A 25,139-nucleotide genomic window follows, 5' to 3' on the forward strand; every position below is an offset into this window, starting at 1 on the left:
TGTAAAATTAGTACAGACAAAAGAAAAGTCATCAAATGGGTACTTTCTAGAGTTAACAGTGAGAGTGAACATTGTTACAGTAGTTTACTTCTAAAAAGTTTTGCAATATGCATCAAAAGCCTGAAAAACACAGTCAGAGGATAGCTAAATTTTGTTGGAAATGAGAAGGTTGAATGCTTGAATGTGGCCCCCATAGTCAACTCCATATTGGTCCTTCTGGAAGAGGCTTCTATGAGAATACATAGAAAAGACCAGTTTCCTCATTAGTATGGCTGAGCTCACGTGTTTTTGAGATTTTCGTTAAGTTTCTGATAATTACCAACTGTTTTAGTTCTTCTCCCTGCTAAATTATATTTACAACATAAAATATGCCTAATCCTTAACCAAGGAATTGCACTTTTAGAGATTTATCTATATGCATGTTCATTTTGAAATTGTATATAATAGTTTTTAAACTGGTAACAATATACATATTCAAAAATAAGGAATTGTTTAAAAGAACTTGGTGCATCACGTATGGAATACCATGCTGTTTTAACAATAGTGTTTGAATGTTTCAGTACATGAGAAAGATTCTAGATACATTGGCATGGGACACAAAGAATTCAAAAACTATGTGATGGAATAATGAGCGGACAGGGCAGGCATTACACACCTCTTTTGAAAAGTCAGACTTTTGACCTTGAAAAGATAGATGGAGATTCTAATGTGAATATAAGTAGGTAAGAAAAGAATCCTTTTGAAAAACATCAGTTTCTGCAAGGCATACCAAAAGAGATCTAAGTGACTTGCGCAAAGAAGACATTTACCTGAACTCTGAACCTAATGAAAAGTCAGTCTACATCACACATGCTATGTAACTCAAGAAAGACACAGTGGGAGTTCATGGGAACCTGGGTACAGAGATAATGAACAGTAAGACCTGTGCGAACTAAGGCCCAGAAGGCAGAAGTAGAGAAAGCCATTCTCTCAGGGCTACACGGGCATGTAATTGTGGTCATTCAAAAACATGATCTCTACTGCCTACTTGAAATCAGATCGATACTGAGCTTAAGTAATGAACTCCCAAAAGTATGAAAAAGGAAGGGAAAAATTCAGAGAATCTTGCTTAATATACTGCTGCAAAAACTAAAAAAGGAAGACAACAAATGAAAACAAATGGCAGTAGATTTTTGTGGAACAAATCAAGCACATATTCAGCATGTTACCTGTTAATTTATAAAGCCTATGCAAGTCCCAAGTCACAATGCTGAGTAAAATGCTCTCATTCTGTATTTCTATTTTAAAATGACATCAGTTTAAATTATATGGATAAATTAGAATGTAAACCTCTAGGAAAGCCCAAGGAATCTGTGTGGGTAAATAACCCTGGACTATGAATCTTTTTACAGTTAGGACAAATCGTCAGATTTCTAGACTTAATTTATTGTTTTGTCCTTCACCTAGCAAAAATAAATTAAAAAACAATAGCATTTATTAGAAATTCTTGTAGCAGATGAAAGAACAACAAAGACCAGTAGTTCAATACTTATAATCCACAATGCAAGTGATAAAAAGTGTGCAAATGTAAAATAAACATTATGTTAATGATAGACTATTGATTACACAAAAATTCCTTTGCTTCAGGGCAGCACCTTGTATTTGTTCTGTAGGTTGCATATATGTTAGTCTTAGATAAATATTAAGTAATGGCAATAATTACTACTTAGCAACCCCTGACTAATGTACAGAGAAGTCTCAATATGTATGTAGAAAACAGTGGTATGTTTTTTTTTTGTTTTGTTTTTTGTTTTTGTTTTTTTTTTTGAGTTGGAATCTCACTCTGTCACCCAGGCTGGAATGCAGTGGCACGCTCCCGGCCATTGCAGCCTTGATCTGCTGGGCTCCAGCAATCCTTCCGCCTCAGTCTTCCAAGTAGCTGGAACTACAGGTGTGTACTACCATGCCCGGCTAATTTTTGATTTATTGTAGAGATGAGGTCTCACCAAGTTGCCTGGGCAGGCAATCCACTCGCCTCAGTCTCCCAAAGCACTGGGATTACAGGACTGAGCTACCAAGCCTGGCTAAAACAGGGGTATGCTTTTACCATACCCCTGTTTCAGCCGGGTTTGAATAAAAAGAAAACCTTTCAGTATGCTCTGTCAGATAAAGCTAAGTATATACTAAGATCACACAATAAACCTATATGATCATATCTTAGGAAAGCATACTTATAGAAGCATAGATGATATCCAGAAAGATATACATCAAAACTGTAACATGTTTTATTTACATATATAGGAATACAGCTGATTTTTATCTAAATGCTTTTGGTTATTTGCATTTCTGAATTCTCTGCAATAAGCACATCCTGCTTTCAGAACAAGAATAGTTCATTTAAAAAAGACAAAACAGGGCAACCCTTTCAAGTCCCCTCCCACCGTGGGAGCTTTTCTGTCCTCTCAATAAATCCTACTTTCATCATCGAGACAAAAAATCAACAAGGAGATCTGGAATCTCAACAACAACAACAGCAACAACAACAACAAAACAACAATAAAAACACAGCTTCAAAGTAGTTGGAAAAATTATAAACAAAAATCCACCTCATAGAAAGCAGGAAGACATATTTAAAAATAAAAAGCACAAATAAACAATATTAAAAAGAAGATTTCATAAAGGTACTTACATTTTGACCCAAGAATCTAACAATCTGTCCTAAATATAACTGTAAATATGGACAAATAGTTATGGTCATATGTTCATGGAATCCTTTTGTATAACATAAAAAATCCTAAATATACAGAAGAATGCTTAAATAAATTATGGTTCATGGAATCCTTTTGTATAACATAAAAAATCCTAAATATACAGAAAAATGCTTAAATAAATTAGCACTCAATGAAATGCTACCTACATGATGTTTATCAAGATTACTGATGACATATGGAAATACTGGGAAATCAAACATGGAGTTCAATCTCAACTATGTAAAGAACAGAGTTCACAGAAAAAGCGAAGGAAAGACACTAAGCAGTAGCAATGTTTGCCTGTGGAAAGTGAGATTATAAGTGTTTTTTTGTATGTTTGTTTTTCTTTTTGACAATTTCCTCTCCAAACTCTGCACCACAGGGATCTGTCACATTGATTAGCAGAAGGAAACGGTGTTAAAAGTGGGAAAATCCTGTAGGGGCTGAAGTTTAAAAGAAAAAATACATAAAGTGGAAAGAAAAAGTTCATGAAGTCAATGTACAAAACAACACATTGCAGATGTGTGCTCAGATCTGAAGAGGGAATTTTTGTGAGGGAATTGAAGAATTCAGCCTGACACTTACCCATTCACAACCAGCCCTGTGCTACCTTGAAAAATATGATGGGGATTTCATGAGTGCTTCACTGCTTTCCACCTGGTTTCTTGGAGAGACGGGAGGTTCAAGGAGGCCAAGCTGACCCAAAACTGCACCAGATGGGGTTATGCTGCCCAACCCACCCAGTGATGTTCATCCAACCAAGGGCCCCTGGTCCTCCATGGCCAGCATGATATTTTCACAGAAATCTCTTTTAGGATGGAGGAATTTTTTATAACATGTAAACTTTTTATTAAAACAAGAAGCCATTATACAAGCAGTCATGGAGGGTGGGTGGCCAGCACAGAGTGGTCTCTCCATAGGCGCCACTTGCTGGAGTCCTGCTCCAGCAGGTTCAGGGTTTCCCAAAGGAAGGGCGGTGTTGGTGAGTGAAGAGATGGACACAGACCTGGAGTTTATGCAGGACTGCTCATTTATTGCTAGCAAATCTGTGATTATATACCTTTTTGTTATATAGCCTTTTGGGTGACATACATGAGAAATCTTCTCTTGACATTACTCAAATTCTCCAGTTTCTTAAAACATTAATGATGGTTATGTGCAACTTTCCGAGTGTTTTTCTCATATTTTTATGGTTAGGTGGACAGTCATGTGAAACCTTTCATGTACTCTTCTCATACTTTAACAATTAGATACAATCACTTTCCTTAAAGCTATGAAACAAAAAACTTGTACGATTATTCCTTTAAAGCTAAACACACTCATAACACAAAAACACCATTACCCTATATTTGAATACCCATGACCTTTCAAAATTAAGCGTAATCTATGTATTAAAACTAATATTTAATCTTTTCCTAGAAATCGCGTAACAGCAAAAGTTAACCTGTTATATATTTAACTATGGCCAAGTACACTTAAATATTTTCTACCACGAGGAACTAAACTTTTATTTGTGTAGCTATAGAGAAACAAATTTCCAGAACAATGACATTTCTTGGAGTTCTGCCAGTACAAACTGCACAACAATCTACAATTAGTGGGCCTCCATCTGCAGCCCCAGTTTCTTAACATAATGTTGAGGGTTCCCCTTAAGGGGGTATAAGATTTATCTAGTAATTTGATGAAAATTTCTGGCCTCGTCACTTCAGGATGGGCAATTACCTTTCCTCTCTGTGCAATAACTGCAGGGTGAATTGATAAAATTCCCCCCGGAGTCTGTTTTCTTTGGTTGATTAGCAAGCTATAGTTTCTCAAACCCTAGGATTTCCACTGGCAGCATGACTAAGCAAAGCAGGAGAAGCAGAACCGCTGCTTTCCTGGACGTGCCATGCCGTCTGGGATCATCAGTCTCCTTGACCATGTCAGAAGGCAGACTTTTGCGGTCGGTCCCCAACACCAGGGGTTATCAGAGAGTGGCATAGAGCCCCACGTCATAGCTCAGGGTGGCTCCCTGCAGGACCAAAAGCTTAGAGGCGTATCCTCCCTGGTAACCAGTAGCCTTATGCAGCATACTCACATTCTGCACTAAAAATAAGGTAGTACTATATATACAGTGTTGAGTCACTAGGAAACACTAAAAATAGGACAGTGCCAGTGACTTTCTATGGGAAGAGCTTCAATTTTGTTTCCTAGCTCTTACAAACAGATCAGAGTCCCTATGTGTTGGGCCATCCCATTTCCAATTTTTCTTATCATCACTTTCTCTCCTGCACACACACACGCCGCGCGCGCGCGCACACACACACACACACACACACACACACACACACACACACACACACACACAGTGAGTCTGTTGCACACACTCTGCCCAGAGCAATCCATTTTAGGGTGTGACAAACTATCTTACCTAGTGTTGCCTTGTCAACTCACCCCCGTGTGTGCAAATACATCCCACTGGCACTTCTTCCTCATAATGCTCTCGAAAGCCCTGGCTCTACCCAAGGAAGTTCTCCGGAACAAGCACAAAATTAGATATGTAAGGACAGGAGTCCCAGGTCTCCCATACTGGATGTCCTGGGTAGTTTGCTTATTGTCTTTCCTTTATAGTTTTCAGTTCCCTTTTCATTAAAATAGGTTAAAACACTTGCCAGGTTACAGTAAATTTCAAGCAAAGTTTACCTTGTGCTAAGTACTATTTTCATTTCTGAATATCGCCAACTGAAAGTTCCACTGAATTCAAATGCCCTTTATAAAAAAAATGATGATATGATAATAATAATAATAGTAAGCCACTCCCTTCCTAAAGCTGTGTTTCCTAGATGCAGAAAGAACAACCCAGTTTTCTGGCCATACCGCTGACTAACATTCCTCATATCCACTCCATTACCAAACCTAAGGTTCCACACCTTCTCTTTTGCATTTGTTTTCTCCTGTCTGTTCCTAAAGTCACTATCTCTAGGCTTGGCCCCTATCACCTACAACCTCTTCTAACTCACTGTCGTCTTATTTATACCATCCTCAAAGTGAAATCCTCAGCTTTAACCACATTACTTCCCAATTTAAAAATTACCAAATATCATTCAAGTACCACCACATACCATCCTTTATGACCCACCCTTAAAGGAGCAGAAAAACTGAAGGAAATGTCACATTCCTCCACTTTCTGCTCCTTGTTGGTCACCCACACCCTCCTCCTCCAAGGCTTACTCATGTCCCAACATTATCCGTTCTTTAATTTTCCTCTCCAGTGTCCTCTCCACTATAAAACCTCATGGAATCCTCAAACAAATTCTTTTTACTGTATTCCTTTTTGGAATTTCTGAAGCACTTTATAGTCTGTATTTTTCTCATAGTATATAACAATCTCTACCTGTTATTACAGACACCAGCACACACACGTAAATGTGTCTCCCTCCCTTCTTGAAGGTAGAATCATTCACTGATTCATTCCTTATTCATTGAACAAATACTATGTGTCTAGCTGATGCTAGAAATTGTGCAGGGTGCAAGGGACACAAAGAGTGCAAGGCAGACAAGGTCCTGTCGTCTGGGAGGACATCACGTTATAAGTGCCAGCAATGCAGAGTGCTGTGTGCTGAAACAGGATAAGACCCTGGCCCTCGGGGATCCCCTGGCAGATTTGCCTTTTGAATCTAAGAATGCGACACTCCACTTAACTGAGAATTGTAGAGAAGAGAAGGTGAGAGTTCTAGGAGGGAAGGTAGCATGCATGGAGGTCCACAATGCCAGGAAGTTCACTAAACAGTAAGTTCCATGAAGGCCTTGGCTTCTCCCTGATTCATCATTGCAACTAGAGACTTGTTCATATACTGCCTTTAAATATCACTGAGGCTTGTAAATGCTGGCTGCATGAAAAAAATGAATCCTCTCATTAGTCTCTTATTTTTAGTCTAAATTAAACTCCAATGGGGACCTCTTCCATTGCATGATCCATTATTATCAAGGTGCTTTCCAGTGACTGATGGGATATCATCTGTCAGTGAGCCATCGGACCAAACAGCAGAAACCCATACCCCCCTTTCCACACCTTGGGGACCTGCTGTGGGTGCTCAGCCACATCCAGCTGACTGAGGAGTGGGGCTCCCTGCAAGGAGCAGCAGTTCCAAGAATCTGCAATGCTCTCCCCTAATGAGGGAGACGTGTCTCCTGCCACTGCTCTCCTCTCTGTGAGGGCTGGCAAGGCACTTCTCCTAACAGAGCTGGTCTCAGACGTATGCTGTGTGGTGGATGCCCTGGAAGCAAAAGCCACACTGCAAGGCACCCCTCTTCCTGGTGCCTTTTCTCTCACCCTTCTCCTTCTCCCAAGGGTTCATGAGTCTATAACCGGCCATAACACCCTGAATGCAGCTGATCTTTCTGATCTCGGAAGCTAACCGCCTAAGCCTCATGAGTGACAAGAATGGCTGCAGTGGGGCCATGGGAGAGCCCTTTGAGGGTGCTATAAGGGAAAAGTTTTAACATATGGCATCACAGAGAAATATCCAAAAGAGTTGGGAGGGAATGAGAGAACCAAAATGAAAATTGCTAACCTCAGGCTCCAGGAGGCAAAAAAATGAAGGCAAATTTCTGGAAGACCATGGAATAGGGAAGATGAATATTTGGGACCTCGATCATGAAAATGCTTGCTTTCCTCCATTGCCTGTCTGGGCTGTGCAGGAAATGAACGTGGTGTGGTAAAGAGAATGCATCTCTGAGGGAAAAAGACTGAAGCAGGAGGAAGAAGGGAGAGGGACAAAAACACCTCAGAAACAGAATCAGTGAAATTCTGATGAAAAAAACATTAGCAGACAGAGGTTTAACAGGCAGAGAATGAAGACGATGCCTCGCTGTTTATCCAGAATTGAATCTACAGAGAAAACGAGACCTCTGAGCTCTCCCCTTCCCTTTTCCTTGAACAGCAAGACAGCACCCCCTGAAGGCCGAGGTGGAGGCAGCACAGGCGGCAGGCGGAAACGGTGCCAAACGCTGGCCCTGCCTCTTCTTGCCATGAGCATTTGGGAGGGATTTCCAGCATCCCTGGGAAACTGGAAGCAATGCTGCCTTCATGACAAGCAAGCATGATGCTGCTTTCTACCCCCAGATAAGGATGTGACCTGACTCCTGCTGGGTTTAGTTTGAGAACCAGGAAAAGCAATAGTCTATATATGTTCCTTTAAGAAGAAGCAAGTATTGACAAGTGGGACTTAATTAAACTAAAAAGCTTCTGCACAGCAAAAAAAAAACTAACAACAGAGTAAACAGACAACCTACAGAATGGGAGAAAATATTTGCAAACTATGCTTCCAACAAAGAACTAATATTCAGAGTCTATGAGGAACTTAAATGAATCAGCAGAAAAAAAAAATAACAACCCCATTAAAAAGTGGGCAAAGGCCATGAACAGACACTTCTCAAAAGAAGACGTACAAGTAGGCAACAAACATGAAAAAAAAGCTCAACATCACTAATCATCAGAATTATTCAAGTAAAAACCACAATGAGATACCATCTCACACCAGTTTTATTTATAAGTCAAAAAAACAACAGACGTTGGCAAGTATGCAGAGAGAGGAACACTCCCACACTGTTGGTGGGAATATAAACTAGTTCAGCCCCTGTTGGAAAGAAGTTTGGAGATTTCTCAAAGAACTAAGCATAGACTAAGCATTTGACTCAGCAATCCCACTACTGGATATATACCCGAAAGAGCCTAAATCTTTCTATCCAAAAGACACCTGTACTCACATGTTTATCGCAGCACCATCCACAATGGCACAGACATGCAGCCAACCTAGGTGCCCATCAATGGAGGACTGAATAAAGAAAATGTGGCATATATACACCATGAAATAATACACAGCCATGAAAAAAGAACCAAATCATGCCCTTGGTAACAACGTGGATGCAGTTGGTGGCCATTATTCTAAGTGAATTAACACAGAAACAGAAAACCAAATCCCACATGTTCTCCCTTATAAGGGGGAACTAAACACTTGGTACACATGGACATAAGGATGGGGACTCCTAAAGGGGGGGGGCAGAGGAAGGGAAGCGAGAGTTGAAAAACTGCCTGTTAAGGACCATGCTCACCATTTAAGTAACAAGCTCAACAGAAGCCCAAGCCTCACCATCGGCCCAAACATCACTGTGTAACAAACATGCACATATACCCCTTGAAGCTAAATTATAAATAAATAAAATATAAAAATATATGGAGAAACAAACAAACAAACAAACAAAAAACAGCAGCAGCAAGTAGGTGGTGGTGTACAGTGATCATTCTTGGAAATATCATCCTGAATTTGAAAGGTCACCAGGAGACAAGCTTTTGGTGGCATTCTCAAGAACATCAAGGGAGTGTGGTGTCTCCAGTATTCCCTTAGAATGTCTGGAGGCCAGAAATAAAGCTGTGTTGAGAACTGCTACTTTTTGTCTATCTATTTTGCCACCTTGCTTCCATGACAGTCTGCACCCGTTGTCAAACAACTCAAGAGGGAAAGTTAAGTCTGCATAGGTGTTCTTGTCCTGCTGAAACATGGCAGCCCCTTTGGGCAGGCCTCTAACCTTCGGAAGCTGTAAGCCTCATTTTATCCATCTCAAAAATGGGAATCACAGTTCTGTGTCTTATGGCAATGAAGTGAAAAACTTCATGGAAACCTTCTGGCCCAGGTCCCCCAAAGTCCCTCGAAGGCTCCTGCTGTTGGGTAGCTCCTGCAGCTGTTTTCTTACTGGTTGAGACCCAGTGGGCCACCTACAGATGATAGACTCACAGCAGTCTAACCAGTTTGGTGAACATTTAAAGAGGAGGGGCAAGAATAAGAAAGCCAGGGGTCAATACATACCCCGTGCCCTCTAAACTATGTTGTCCCAAGCGCCATCTCGGGAGTGTGCGTCACTTCTCATTTGGAAGTTCGTAGGTTTGCGGAGTTCATGGAGAATTCTTCCTGATCCTCTTTCTCTCCTCCTCAGAATGAACAAGTACAGCAAATGTGCTGAGAAGCCCGCACAGGGACAGTTCTTATGTAACCATGTGATTCTCAAATTGGTTCTTGTCCCTTCCCATTGGAAAGGTTTTGACAGTCTTCCTACACAGACAAAATGCCATCCCCAGAATTAGAATCCCACGCCATGAAGACAGCTCCTGGCATATAAATTACTTCCTCGCAGACATGAAACAGACATGGCCAAGTCTGGACGTCGTGCTCTCACCTCCTCTCCCGAGGTCACATCACATGGAATTCAGAGACATGAGGGGTACCCTGACAAACTGTGACCACTTGGAAACATGGAAAACAAAAAGCACTGCACTGACACACTGTCTCGGGAAAAATACTAAAAATAGGAGGCATGCTGACTTTGTGTGAGGCTTGTCCAGAAAATCAAAAGCAGGGCCAACCAGAGCAGGTGACTGGACCATGGGTCTCTGAACGGGCCTTCCTTCACCCTCCTGCCTGTACCCCAGAACAGTCAGCACTGTTCTCTGGGTGACTTGATATGATCCTTCTAGAGGCAAAATCACAAGTTCAAGCATCCACAGGAAATCCTAAGAGGAAGAGGTCCTGGATGTTTACAACAAGCCATCAGAGGTACCAGAACCCATAGCAGCTCAGCCATGCCAAGCCCTGCTGGTGCTCAGGCCCAGCACTTCCCAGCTCAAGTCCAAGGCTCTCTCCCAAGGGTATCAAGGATGGAATCATCCGAAAATTGCTTCCTGTTATGGACAGCAACATGGGTATGATATACATTGTGGTTTTGAGCCCTACCAGCTTTTGAACATCTTTCCAAGGGCGGCACCTACAATAGACAGGATTCTGAAGAATATACTTAACTGGCCAGGTGCAGTGGCTCAAGCCCATAATGCCAGCACTTGGGGAGGCCGAGGCGAGTGGATTGCCTGATCCTGCAGGTTCAAGACCAGCCCGGGCATCATAGTGATACCCCATCTCTACATAAATAAAAAAATTAGCCAGGTGTGGTAGTGCACACCTGTTGTTCCAGCTTCCTGGAAGGATTGTCTTAAGTGGAAGGATCACCTGAGCTCAGTGGGTTGACTCTGGAATGGCCATAAGCACTCCACTGCACTCCAACCTGGGCAAGGGAATAAGACTCCAACTCAAAAAAAAAAAAAAGAATATACTTAGCTATGTGCTACATGCTAGCTCCTGAGTAGCAAAAGTGAAGCGGGGAGGGGAATCACCTCATCCTTCATTAAGGAGGCTCATTGTGGGGTATAAAAGTCCTGTCCTACTAAGCAATCTTAAGAAAATTCTTGACCGGACTTGGTGGCTCAGCCTGTAATCCCAGCATTTTGGGAGACCAAGGTGAGTGGATTGCCTGAGTCCGTGGGTTCGAGACCCACCTGGGCAACTTGGCAAGACTTGGTCTCTACAATAAATCGAAAATTAGCAATTAGCCGGGCGAGGTAGCGCGTGCCTGTAGTTCCAGCTACTTGGAAGGCTGAAGCTGAAGGATCGCTGGAGGCCAGCAGGTCAAGGCTGCGGTAGCTGGGAGTGTGCCACTGCACTCCACTCTGGGTGACAGAGTGAGACTCCAACTCAAAAAAAAAAGAAAAAGAAAAAGAAAATTCTCTAGAATTCATGGGCTTTCGAACATGCTACCCCTCAGGATTAGCTCTGGTTTTGAAGCCATATATTCCTACTCTTGACCTCAGCTGGTAATGGTCAAATGAAGAATGGTCCCAGTCACCTAGAGGTTAAATGCATCACCCAGACTCATTTCGGTCATCAGACCTAAATGCCAATATCAATAGTGAAAACTTACTAAAATTTGCTACATGCCAGGCAGGTTTCTCAGAATTTGAGCCCAGGAGTTGGAGAGCAGTCTAGGTAACATAGTGAGACCTCATCTCTATAAAAATATAAAAATAGCTGGGCCTGGTAGTGCATGCCTGTAGTTCTACCTACTCAGAAGGCTAAGGTAGAAGGATTGCTTGAGCCCAGAAGGTAGGGGCTTGCAGTGAGCTGTGATCACACCAGTGCACTCCAGCCTGAATGGCAGAGTGAGAGCCTCAATTAAAAAAAAAAAATGATGTGCTTACACATCATAAGATCTCCAGGTTTCCATGCCCTTGTCCCTTATGCAGCACCCCTGCACCTACTGGACAGTGGCCCTTTGTTCCAAAGTCCTATGTACAAAGAAAGGACACCATGAGAGTTGGCAGGATACATCAGGAGCTAAAAGATTGACACTCTTTAATATGTTGCTTCCTTCTGCCACAGCCAATTTTTCCCCAGACTTTAAACTTTACTATAAGGCTACAATAATCAAAAGAGCTTGATATTGGTACAAGACCAGGCATACAGACCAATGAAACAGGATAGAGATCCTGGAAGCAAAACCTCAATTTCTCAACCATCTCATCTTCGACAAAACCCCCACCAAAAACCACTGAGGAGAGGAGAACCCATTCAGCAAATGGTACTGGGAAAACTGGTTGACCACACACAGAAGACCAAAACGGGACCCCTACATGTCACCATCCAGAAAAATCAACTCCAAATGGACCAAAGATCCAAACGCAAGACCTCAAAGTATTAACATCTTTAAAAATGCAGGAGATATCCCTACAGAAATTGGAATAGGCAACCAATTCCTGATCAAAATCACTACTTGCTATTGGTCTGTTCAGGGTCTCTATCTTCTTCCTTATTGAAAACTGGGGGGGTTATATGTTTCCAGGAATTTATCAATTTCTACTGGAGACAATTGTGTTTTAAAGGGGACTAAGATCTTGTGGATTTTAAGCTAAAAATGGAAGGAAGAAGGTTTGGGCTGGGGAAGAGTTCTTCTGAGACTTTTAAAATTACCCCACACAGAAAGCTTAAGTACTCAACCTTCTCAAGCACATCAGAGCGGCTCTTTATAAAAGCACCTTCAGCCTGTGGCGTTCCAACACAGATGTCTTTGTTAAGCGCGCCCCCTGGTGACCAAAGAACAGATTCAATCCTAACAGGAGACGCGAGTCTCTCCTCCCACACTGCCAACGGTGCTAAATAGGAAAGGAATTTGGAAAAACAGGCTTGGAAGACACCTGTCTCTTCACCCAGTTTTCAATAACCATCTCTGAGAAATTCTGTCTGGAGTTAAAATTAATTCCAGCAAAAAATACGAGAACAAAGCCCAACTATTGTCATGGTGATGAATCACAGTCACTTGTCTTCAAAAGTTTTCCTTTAAAATCGTTCCTTTAAAAATACCAAACCAGCTGGGCATCGTTACTCATGCCTGTAATCCCAGCACTTTTGGAAGCTGAGGGTGGGAGGACTGCTTGAACTCAGGAGTTCAAGACCAGCCTAGGAAACACAGCAAGAACCTCATCTCTGCAAAAAACATTAAAAAAAAAAAAATTAGCCGGGCATGGTGGTTCACTTATAGGCCCAGCTACTTGGGAAGATGTGGTAGGAAGATCTTCTGAGCCCAGGAGGTCAATGCTGTGGTGAGTCATGATCGCGCTACCATACCCCAGCCTGGGTGACAGAGTGAGACCTTGACCCCAAAATAATAAAATAGATAAAAATAAAAATATCAAACCATTTAAAAAGTACAATTACTCATGCGTCCCCTCTTCAGATGGCGTCCACAGGGGAGATCAAATGAAAAAAATTGTTCCGGATGACAGTGCTCCCCACCATTATAACAGAAGCCTCAATGGCACCTGCAACACAGGTCAGAAGTGGCTAGAAAAAAGTTGAAAAAGGATTCCAAAAGATTCTCCTTACCTGGGAAATACATTTCAAGAGTGAGATCAAACTTTCCCAGAGAGCTCTGTGCAACATACTTCCAATGCTAGTTCACTTTGACTCCATTTACCGCCCTATACTCTATGTTGTTGCTGTCACATATTTTAATTGTGTATACTTCTAAACCCCCAATACGTTGTTATTTTTGTTTTTACAGTCAGTATTCATTTAGAGTTGTCATTTCCAATGCATTCTTTCCTGTATTTCTACATTAAGACAGAAAGAAAATACTAGTTGCATGGGCTGCTTGTCGTATTTAGAAGACTTTCATGACAGCATAAGGAAAAATAATTGGAAATGAGAGTCGGGAGATGTGAGTACTGGATAAAAGCCCATCTGCCACGAACAGCAGGCAAATCCCATTTAACGGGGAGGCTAATTAGGCATCTAGTCCTTGCAAGGCCTCAGTGAAAGGTTAAGAGCCCTCTGAGGAAACCCTGAGAGCCTCTGTCTTGGTCCTATAATCTCAAAGCCTACAGGCCCATAAACAGGGCTACAATGTAATCCGGTGTCCCGGCAGCTGGTAAGCCGGAGTTCAGGGGGCTGGCTGAAAGTCCATGGCTGTGGTTTTGCGCCACCTGGTGGCTATTTCTGCTCCACTATAGACTGGGTTCTCCTCTATCTAGAATGATTTTTGTGAGAATTCACTATTTTGGTATAGTGACAATTTCTGGCTTTAAAAAAAATAAATGAAGCTGGGTGCAGTGGCTCACACCTGTAATCCCAGCACTTTGGGAAGTGGAGGCTAGAGGACTGCCTGAGCCCACGGGTTCAAGACCAACCTGGGCAACATGGCAAGATCTCATCTTTACAAAAAATCAAGAAAAACTAGCCGGGCTTGGTGGTGCATGCCTGTAGTCCCAGCAACTTGGAAGGCTGAGGTGGAAAGATTGCCTGAACCCAGCAGGTTGAGGCTGTGGTGGCCGTGAGCATGCCACTGCACTCCAGCCTGGGTAAAAGAGAGAGATTCCAAATCAAAAGTTAAAAAAAATAAATAAATAAATAAATGAAATCACAGTAAGTTTTGCTACTTTCTAGGTGAATTTCTACATAGTCCTGAGCAGTACCGAATGATTCGCAGAAATTCTTTAACATCTCCTCCTCACCATTTAAGGGCAGGCTTTCTCTTCTCCATCCTCTGGGATTTTCTCCATAGCTTTCTCCTGCCCAAAGGTTCCCCAGGGACTTCCAAGTGCAGCAGATCCCCTTATCTGCAGTGGCTATGTTCTATAAAGTCACTGCAAATCCTGAATTAACAACTACTGAACCACTGCTTCTAGAGGCAATACAGAATGAAGCTCCTGCAAGCCTTTGATCACAACAGTTTTGCCAACTAGTCAATATACAACCTTGTTTCACGTGTGTTTCTGTTTAAAGACACCTTATTTAAGATGTATTGTTGATTTATTAACATTGAACTTACAGCCAACGGTGCTATAACTCATGCCTGAATGAAACTTAACTAATAGGTGTATTTTCCTATTTTCTCTGCATGGCCCAATCCCAGCCTTCTTGCATTTAAGAACACCAGACGGTGCCTGAGTTCTACACTTTAGGGGTCATTTTAGCAGTGCAATTACCAACTGAAAGCACAAAAAATGAGAAAAAAACATGGTCCGGGTAGACTGGGGAAAGCACACTTGTTTATAACATGAGAGCTGAAACAGGAAGGCAGAGACTTGTTGCCTTGATTCACTTCAGCTGGGAACACACGAGTTGGGCAACTTGAATTTTTGGCTATGATGTACTGTATGTCCACAACACATGACGTCCAAAAGCACCACATTGATTTCAGGATTACAAATACATTTCATTGAATTGAGGCAAATTCCCAAATATGAAATCCATAAATAATACAGATTGACTTTATATTTCAAATTCCTTTGAATTTAAAGTTCTCTATAACCTTTCCCTCACTCCTCAAGCCAACCTGACTTCCCTCTCTCTGTGCAACATAAACATCAGCCATGATAAATGATCTACAGTTTCCCAAGCACACAGTATTCTTTCATCGTTAACTGTTACTTGCACCATGTATTTTCTCACGACCCTCCCAGGACAACCTGCAATTCTCACATTCCCCCATCACAATCTGTCACAGTGTCATAGAGCACGGGGCAATGTTCCAATAATATTAATACTAATTATAATATCATAACAATAGCACCTAGATTCATAGACTCTTACAGTATGCCAAATTCTACTCTGAACAATTTACAATCATCTACTAATTGAATCTACAAAACAAACCTATTGATAGAGAAAATTATTATTCCCAATTTTAAAGATTAAAAAACAGAGACATAAAAATGTCAAATAACTTGCCCAAGGCACTCAGTCTGTGAGTGGGAGAGTCGAACTCCACGTGGACAACTTGAACCCAGAGCCCAGGCTTAATCACAATGTTACACTCTCACAAAAACTGTTAAATACTAGTAGCATTTAGACTAAGATGCTACCTTCCGTGGTATGGGGACGAGGACAGAGATTGAGAAAGAGATATATAAATAAGCAGTTTACTTCATTCCCCACCATCTGAATTTGGTGAAAAAATATATTAAAACAACACCAAGCACTGAATACGTAGTTATGTATAATAACACTTGTGAAGCTATGAATAATTTTCTTCTGTCACCCAAGAAGGTAGAATATCCTTTTAAAAATTTGAACATGAATCTTAACTCTGAAATAATGTTTTTTACCTATTACCTCTTCCACCTTCCGTCACATTTTGGTGATTTTTTTTTTCTTTTAGGCAATCCAAAAATGTATGACAAGTGTTTATAAAAGTTTTTGTTGAAAGTACATTGTTTAGAAACAGCTTTTTTTAAAAAAAGAGTTTAAAAGGAATACAAGGCAACCAGAAAAAAAAACCAAACTTGTTCGACTTTAATATCTGCCTTAATTAAGAAGGGATCAGAATGAAAAACTACAGAAATCTCTTTTTATTTATTTTTATTTATTTATTTACTTTTTTTTTTTGAATTGGAGTCTCACTCTGTCGTCCAGACTGGAGTGCAGTGGCCGCTCCCGGCCACCGCAGCCTCGACCTGCTGGGCTCCGGCGATCCTTCCGCCTCAGCCTTCCGAGTAGCCAGAATTACAGGCATGCGCTACCACGCCTGGCTGATTTTCTGATTTATTGTAGAGATGAGGTCTCGCTGTCCAGGCGGGTCTCAAACCCACAGGCTCAGGCAATTCACTCACCTCAGCCTCCCAAAGGCGCAGGATTACAGGCTGAGCCACCGAGCCTGGCTAGACTGAACACGGTAAAATTCACAAATAGAGAACCTATAAATTTTAAATCAAGACAGAGAAAAGTTCTGAAGGGACTCTGGCCAGGAATACATCACTTCGTAAAATATAAACACCATGGTGCACAACTCTTGATGATTACAATCGGTGGGTAAAGTTTGTGTTCAGCATTCCCTCTGTTCTCAAAATGAAGTCATTCTAAAAATGAGAATCTGCCTTCCATCACCTTGAGCGATCCTTAGAAATTTCAGTAAGACTAGTATTACCCTGATCCTTTCTTCCCACCAAGTGACCTACAAAAGCCTGTCCATTTTCAAACTACAGAAGCAGTAACTGAGAGATCTTAGAAGGTTAAGCAACTTCTGTTTTAAAATCAGGTGTTTTTCTGTGTTATGACCAATCACAAAAGCCACTTTAGATTGAGACTTGAGAATTCCGTTATCAGAAAACTCTGCTCTGTGGGGACACTGTGCTGAAAAGGAACATGAGGCCCATCTGCCTTCTCTAAGGTGCTGTGGTTTATTACACTTAGCAAACTGTTCTTCTTGCCTTATTGGTAATGGGCCCTTCTGCTTTGGAAAACTGAAAAGGCTAAGATTTCCATGCTGTGTCCTCTCCAAAGGGAAGCAAGGCAGGTACCACTGGCTGAGTGCACCTTCGGTCCGAGTAGCTATGCCAGTCACTGGTAGATGGTCTTACGGGGCCCGTCAATGACCTCAAAACAGAAAGTTGCTGCCCAGTTTCACAGCTGAGGAAATCCATACCCAAACAGGTTAAATGACTAACCCACTGGCCCATGGCTTGGAAGTAGGAAAGGTAAAATTAAAATCTAGGCCCACAGATTTTAATGACAAAAATGTGTCATTTTTTTCTCACTTTTTCAGAGGATTTTTATCTTTATTTCTGTTAGGTAAGCCATTAGCTGACCAATAAAACTTATCATTTAATTTTTCCTGGACATTGCCTACTTGGAAGAGGCGAAATGTAAAATAGCAGTTTTCATCTTATGAATTGAACTTTTCTTCAAAGAGATCTAAAAAATTATCCAAATCCTAAATTGTTCCTTAAAATTCATAAAGGAGTTCAATAGACAAGATTATTCTTCTTTGGGAAGTTCAGAGACAATTCCACACGGACAGCTTACAGCACCTAGGGCTTCTACGGCCAGACAATAATTCTACCAGGTAGTGTTCAGTGTTTTTTGCAAAATGGTCTCTAGGTGGTGCAATGAGCATGTTATTCTATTTACTGAGGCTTGACTATTTCTGGCTGGCTGGGTATTCAAAAGTGAAAATAACTGCTTGTCAAAGTTGTTGGGTCATTTCCAATATTAGAAATCATTCCTAAGTAGTCTTTCCAACTTCTCAACTCTCTGATGCAAGACTGTGTGACCTGGGAGAACTTGCAGGAGAAAAGACCAAAATTGAAAACTAAAAAAAGAGCCATGGAAAAAGAAAGAAAACAAACTCTTTTTTAATTGTTCTGTTTGGGGTCTTTGCATTTTCTAAAATGACTTTTCAAGTCCTCATAAATGCCAAAAGCCTTAAAACCACATCAAATTAACTTCCAGTTATATATATATATATATACAACTGCATCATTCCTCAAGAAGGACTCATGGAGCAGAACACTCACCAGACATGGAAAACAAAGACGGAGATTTGCCCCAAGACTAAACTATCCAAGGAATTAACAACAGTGTTAAGACAGATAGAGCTACATTGAGAAAAGTTGCTCAGATTTTGGCTCATGGAATACCCTGGTCATTTCACATAAAAACAGAGCCTGAAAATAAAAAGTGAGATGTTCATTCCTCCCACTCCCATTCTAAATACCCCTCTTAGAGACTCAAAATCCCACCAAGTGGCCATCTCCCATCTCTCCTCCATACTGTGAATTCTAGGATCCAACTGCCCTCAGGGAAAACCACTACAACCTGGGGCACAGACATAACGCATCCTGGAGGTAGTACATACAAAGAACTCAGGTCAGCCAGGCTCGGTGGCTCAGCCTGTAATCCCGCACTTTGGGAGGCTGAGGTGAGTGGATTGCCTGAGCCCGCAGGTTCAAGACCCACCTGGGTAACTTGGTGAGACCTCATCTCTACAATAAATAAAAAAATCAGCCGGGCATAGTAGCGCATGCCTATAATTCCGGCTACTCGGAAGGCTGAGGCGGAAGGATCACCGCAGCCCAGCAGGTCGAGACTGCAGTGGCCGGAAGCGACCACTGCACTCCAGTCTGGGTGACAGAATGAGACTTCAACTCAAAAAAAAAAAACAAAAAACAAAACAAACTCAGGTCTAGCATTTTCTACATAGCTCAAAAGAAATCCAGGCAGTGGCAGAAAGAGGAAGACAAAACTGCAGTAACAAGACGAGAACCAGACTCCTCCCCAGGAGGGGGTACTGGAATCAACTGGGAGTCTTTTAAAAATGTACATGTCTTGGTTCTTTCTTGGCAATTTTGATATGACCTGAGGGTAGGGGAGATTGAGTGATTCTGCAAAGCTCCCCAAGTGATTTGGCTATGCCTTGCTCTACCACATGTAAGTAAAACATAGAATGAATTGGGGGTTAGGTTGAAAGTGAGTCCCATCCTCTTTCACCGGGCTATCTGTGGCAAAGGGGCTCTGCCTACAAGCCACTGCCACCCATGAACCTTGGTCACTGACCTGAGTGCAGGAAACTCACCTGCTCCACCAGTCATGACACTTTTTGCTAAAATATTAAAATATCAGTTTAACTAAAAGATCAAATAAATGTCAATGTCAAAATGTGGGATGGGATGGTACAAAAATGATGTCAGGCTACCTCTGTTAAACATGTCGCAAAGCTGAATCCAATGTTAACAAATACTCTTATTAAAAATGTCATATTAAGTCTAACACTATAAAAACAACTTATCAGGTTGTTTCTTCTTTTTTTTTTTAGTTTAAGAAACACTACTGGAAAAGGTTAAAAAAATAAGGCCAGTCTGAGCTACCCCTGGTCAAAGTTAAAATTACTTGATGTTTATGGAAAGCAATTTGGCAATATCAAAAGTCTTGAAAATATGTGTCATAGAAATTATAGTTTCACAAATTTATCATAATGTGATCATGAATGTTCACAAATACTGGGCTGTAAGATGTTAATTATAGACTTATTGGTAATTTCAAAACATTGAATCATTCAGTAAAAGGGCTTGGTTAAATAAACTGCATTACATCCAAATAATGAAAAAGTCCTCAGTAATGAAACACAGTGCATATTACTGATATGAAAACATTTTCAAAGAAAATTCCCATGAAAGACAAGTCTTCTCAAGTAACACATAAAGCACAATACGATTTTTGTCAAAATATGTATAAATGTTAACATTAGTATATAAAGATGTATACACATGGAGTTTATATATTAGTGTGCATTTCTGCATATGTGTCCGTATTTTTTTTCAAGGAAAAAGTATTTGAAGTTACAAAATAACACCTGGTGATTTTTCTCCCTTTTTTAAGGTTGTGATTTATTTGTTTATTTATTTTAAAGATGTGGGGTACAAGTCAGGATTGGGCACGTAAATGGTTTATGTACAAGTGTGCCTGCTGATTTCTAATTGCCACGGCCAAAAATCTCATTCATGTAATTTATGATGGAGGTTAAAATGGAAAACCAATATTATACCTACAGAATTTGGTATTATCTGAAGGTCACTCAGAAACTTAATGCTGAGAAAGGTAAGAATAGAATGCAAGCAAAAACAAAAACAACAGATACTATTTAGGACAAGCTGTGTTCTGATTTGCAAACTGGAAAAAAAAAAAATCTAGGAGACAACCTGTTAGCATTCATAGCAAGATAGACCTTTTAAGAAAATATACATTGTGTTAGTCTCATCATGATTACATTTCAGGAGACTTTCAATTTGACTCTGATATAAAATTGATGCATGAAAGTAATCCACTCACTACCTCAATAATAAGATCCATACCACAGTTGCCATCTCCATTCAATTCAAACAAAATCTTAAGCATTTTCTGAAGTAGATTTAATCAAGTCTAGATGCATTCTGGGTTAACTACTCTTGGTTACACTTAATCAGAACTGAATAAACAAACTCAGTATTAGTCACACTTGTGCAAGTTATTCCGTTTCACTGCAGCCAGAAGAGATTTTCATGTGATTCTGTTGAAACCAGCTAAACATCTGGAAATGTGGAAACTATTCTGTAAAGTGCAAGAGGACCACACGCTCAGAGGAGACATCAGTTATGTGGCTGAGGTCAGACCCAGGGAGGCTGGAAGGGAAGAGCTTACTGTAGATAGCTTACTTACAATGAAGCCAAGTTTCTTATAATCCCGTGTGTACATGGACTTGCGTTTCTCCATGCTGCCACTGCTGTTATTAGGTTCAGACTCGGCATCAAAAGCAATTCTTCGAAGTTCAAATATGATGTCTCTCTGAGCCTGAAGGAGTTAGAGAGAGAAAAAAAAGGGAGGGGGGTGGAAAGTTGCTTTCATTGTGTGATGTTACATATATTCCCTCTTTCCTCAGGGTCTAAATGAATCACTGTATTCAGGCAAAAGATAAAACAGATAAAAGAGAACCAATGTTCTAAATTGGGGTTTTGCAGACTGCCCTTCCTCCTGTCAGTCTCCCTGCTGGTCAGCCTTGGCTATATTCCACAATGATCCTCTCAGCCAAGTCATCTGGAGAACTAATATCAACTGTCCAGTGCAGTCCAAAATATGGTGGAAGGGTTGTGATTGGAGAAAGCTAAGCTAGAGACGCTGAGGGTACTGTTAGAAAAAAAGTGAGAGGCACAAGGTTCATGCATGGCATTTGACTTACCAGGGATCCCTAAATCCACTAAGAAATGACTTCATGGAAACAAACAGAGGATAAAAAATTTTTTGAAAAGAGCCCCAACGAGGAAACAATCCAAGTGCCATCCACATGTGAATGGATGAACAATATGTGACATAGACATACAATGGCATATCATTCAACCTTAAAAAGGAAGAGAAGCTTGATAGATGCTACAATTTGCATGAACCTTGAAGTTACTATACTGAGTGAAATAAGCCAGTCACAAACAGATGAATATTGTCTGGTTCCACTTACATGAGGTACCCTGGAATAGTCAAATTCATAGAAAGTACAATGGTGGTTACCAGTAGCTGGGGGCGGGGGGGAGAGGTAAACAGGGAGATAGTGTTCAATGGATAGAGAGTTCCAGTCTTGCAAGATGGAAGTGTTCTGGAGGTAGATGGTGGTGATTGATGCTTTCACAGCAGTCTGAATGTACTTAATGCCACTAAACTGTACACTTAAAGTGGTTTAAATACTAGGTTTGCTGTTGTGCATATTTTACTACAGTAAAAAACTAGTAACTAAAAGGAAAGGTTTCCAAACATGGAGGGTCTTTCCATATTAGATGGAAGTCACTAGAAGTGGTAAGATGACAGTCTTATCTCCCAGGGATGCCTACACTCAGCCTTGCCAAAAACGTGGGGCACATTAGCTGGCCTCTCCAATCCCCTCCCTCACTCTTTTTCGCATGGCCTTGCGCCATGAATGAAGTGCTGTGGCAGCTACACACTACACATACGCAGTTCACATCTGCAACAGATCAGGCCCTCACGTGCCAATAATGAGTGTTTTCCTTTCCAAAGCTGCAGCACTGCTTAAGTTGAAAATGTGCTACAGCAGGGCTCCCAGCTGTTTCCTCTCACTCTACTCTCACACAGCAAAGTTCCCCAAAAGCCTTTTGAATGGAGGCATAACCTTTCATGCACACCCACTGGGACCCAGTAGAGAGTTACGGCATATAGCCAACCAACAAAAATACCAGCATAGAAAACAAGTTCAACCTGGGTTCCTGCTCTTGGCACTGATCGCTGGAGAACAAAAATTACTTCCTCAGCCTGCAGAACCAGTGCTACATAGAACTACCAAGTGACCGTAGTTGTCTGGGAACTTGATTACAAAGCAATTACCCCTGAAAGTATTGAAGTCAAGGTCCAAGGTCTGTGGCCACGTGACGGCAAGCTTTCTTACTCAAAAAAGGAAGAACATACATGTATTTGGGGCCTATTAGAAGAATTCATTTATTTTGTTTTCTGATCCCAGATTTACCTAAATTTTTAAGCCATGCTTCTGAGTTCTGAGGTGGTAATAAAACAATAATATCATCAAAACACTCTTGGTTTCAGAGTAGTTCAAGAAGAGACTTTAAATGACACTTTTCTCTCCCTCCTGTGATTGGTCTGCTGTCCAGTGAACACTCACCTGGTCCTGGGGGTCCATCTTGGTCATCATCCTGTCTTCCAGGAGGTTAAAAGTGAGCACTTGCAGAACATACAGCTGGTGCGCCATCTCATTGTTGATGGCCCGCTGGGCTCGGATGACATGCTGGGGAGATGGTTCACAAAAGAAATTAAGGAAAAACAGAAAGAAAAGCAAACAACCAAAGTTAACCCTCAAGCAGAACCTCAGCAGTCTTCATTTGGAGGCACAGGGCATGTCACCCTTCCAAAGAAAAGTAAGAGCACAGGTGATCTGGGAGCATTTCAGGGCCCAGTAAGGTTCCTGATCTTTAGGCCAGAATCCAGGAAAAGAGCTCCTGTGTGCAGGAAGGAGTCTTTGCAAGACAACTGTGATTTCTACAATGGAAGCACTCCTTGCATGCAGTAGAGGAACCAACTGTGGATACCTATGGTAAGCAATTTTGCCGTTATCTTACCCTAGGACTGCCTCTGACAGGTGATCCCATTTCTAAACATGGAAACGTTTTAGGAACAACACACACAAATGCAAAATATCCATCAATTTGTAGTTAATTCACTGTGGTAGCTAGACAAGGACCTCCACCATCGTAAAGCAGTGAGCAAATGCTTGTGCATTATTTTACTCACTTGTTAACAAATAAATGAAAAATAAAACAACAGAACTGAAAGCAGAACAAATATACGAGGAGTAGCAAGATGACTGGATATGTGGGCCATCCACCCTACCCCCCACCAGAGCTGGGTTTTGGACAGAAATGGGACAGCTCCCACCAATTCAGTACTTGGGCTTAACATACAGTCTCTTTGACAAAGACCCTGGCTGTACTTTAAACATGCCAAACAATGGGTCAATTTGGTCAAACAACCCTTCGAATCAGTTATTTGGAATGTGCTGGAACCAGCCATGTCTTGCTATTTGAGAGACCGTTTATCCGGGCATGCCAATAATGCCCCTGGGTAGACTGCTGCAAACTGACTTCGAAGTGGTCATTCAGCGAATGTCAGAGCTGCCCAGTGTGGAAAAAAAATATCTTACAGCCAGGACTAGAGGAAATCTAGGTCTTTAGGATGCTGCCTGGGTAGCACTTGGCCTGGCATGCCAGGAGCACCAGGCTGAAAAAGCCAATTGAAGGAGGGGTGAGAGAAGAATGAGGATCAGAAGAAAAAGGAAAGCCGGGCTCGGTGGCTCAGCCTGTAATCCCGCGCCTTTGGGAGGCTGAGGTGAGTGGATTGCCTGAGCCCGCGGGTCCAAGACCCGCCTGGGCAGTGAGACCTCATCTCTACAATAAAAAAAAAAAAAAAAAAACCAGCCGGGCACAGTAGCGCGTGCCTGTAATTCCGGCCACTCGGAAGGCTGAGGCGGAAGGATCGCCGGAGCCCAGCAGGTTGAGGCTGCGGTGGCCGAAAGCAGCCACTGCACTCCAGTCTGGGCGACAGAGTGAGACTCCAACTCAGAAAAAAAAAAAAAAGGACAGAGCGGGGTAAAAAAATACAAAGTTGTAGATCAACATTATGTGAAGGGGAGAAGCCAAACAACAGGATGGGTGGGGGGAATCAAATTCCATATACTTCAATCTTCAAAACGGAATAGTAACTCATGGTACACCCTTAGTATCCAAAGTGTATGGTACCTCCCTTACATGTATTAGCAACCCGGAAGTACAGCACTCCAAATTCTTACTGAAGAATACAAACTTTGAACTTCCAGCCATTAATGCCTCATAAAAGAAGTCCCACTGAAGCAAAATGATCTTTGAGACTGGGTGGCTGCAGTAATCAGTGCCACTCATTTTCCTGGGCATTCTAACTCCAACTGCCACAGCAAGGAAATATGAAGACACAGAACTAAACTTTAACACTGCAGCTTTTACTTTTATTGAGAGACAATACTATACAGAATGGCCATATTATGAATTCTTTCTGCTCTTCCTACAAATCCATAATTGGACTAGAATCTACTAGAATGCTCTACTAAGACCCATTTCAGATTTCAGTTCTGGGGAAAGTGTGTCATTCCCAAGTTTGGGGCACCTCTTCTTCTTATGCAATATAAAAATTACACTTATTTGTTCCTTCTTCATCCTTGACAGTCAGGAAGTTTAAAAAGTCAAAACTGATTACAAAT

The 25,139-nt window shown here is 41.4% G+C and overlaps 1 protein-coding gene across 4 annotated transcripts in view; it reads right to left on the minus strand.

Annotated features, from left to right (window-relative positions):
* Positions 1 to 25,139, minus strand: part of LOC103273849 (engulfment and cell motility protein 1) — a 331,697-nt gene that overhangs the window by 78,737 nt on the left and 227,821 nt on the right. For all 4 annotated transcript variants that reach the window (XM_008071304.1, XM_021719170.1, XM_021719169.1 and 1 more), the window contains 2 exons: positions 23,016 to 23,138; positions 21,059 to 21,190 (listed from right to left, as the gene is read on the minus strand). In XM_008071304.1, coding sequence (XP_008069495.1) covers positions 21,059 to 21,190; positions 23,016 to 23,138 — 255 coding nt within the window. The remainder of the gene's footprint in view (positions 1 to 21,058; positions 21,191 to 23,015; positions 23,139 to 25,139) is intronic.

Source organism: Carlito syrichta, unplaced genomic scaffold, assembly GCF_000164805.1.
Source record: "Carlito syrichta isolate Samal-C Ts95f unplaced genomic scaffold, Tarsius_syrichta-2.0.1 Scaffold314288, whole genome shotgun sequence".
In the NCBI taxonomy this organism is placed as follows: domain Eukaryota; kingdom Metazoa; phylum Chordata; class Mammalia; order Primates; family Tarsiidae; genus Carlito; species Carlito syrichta.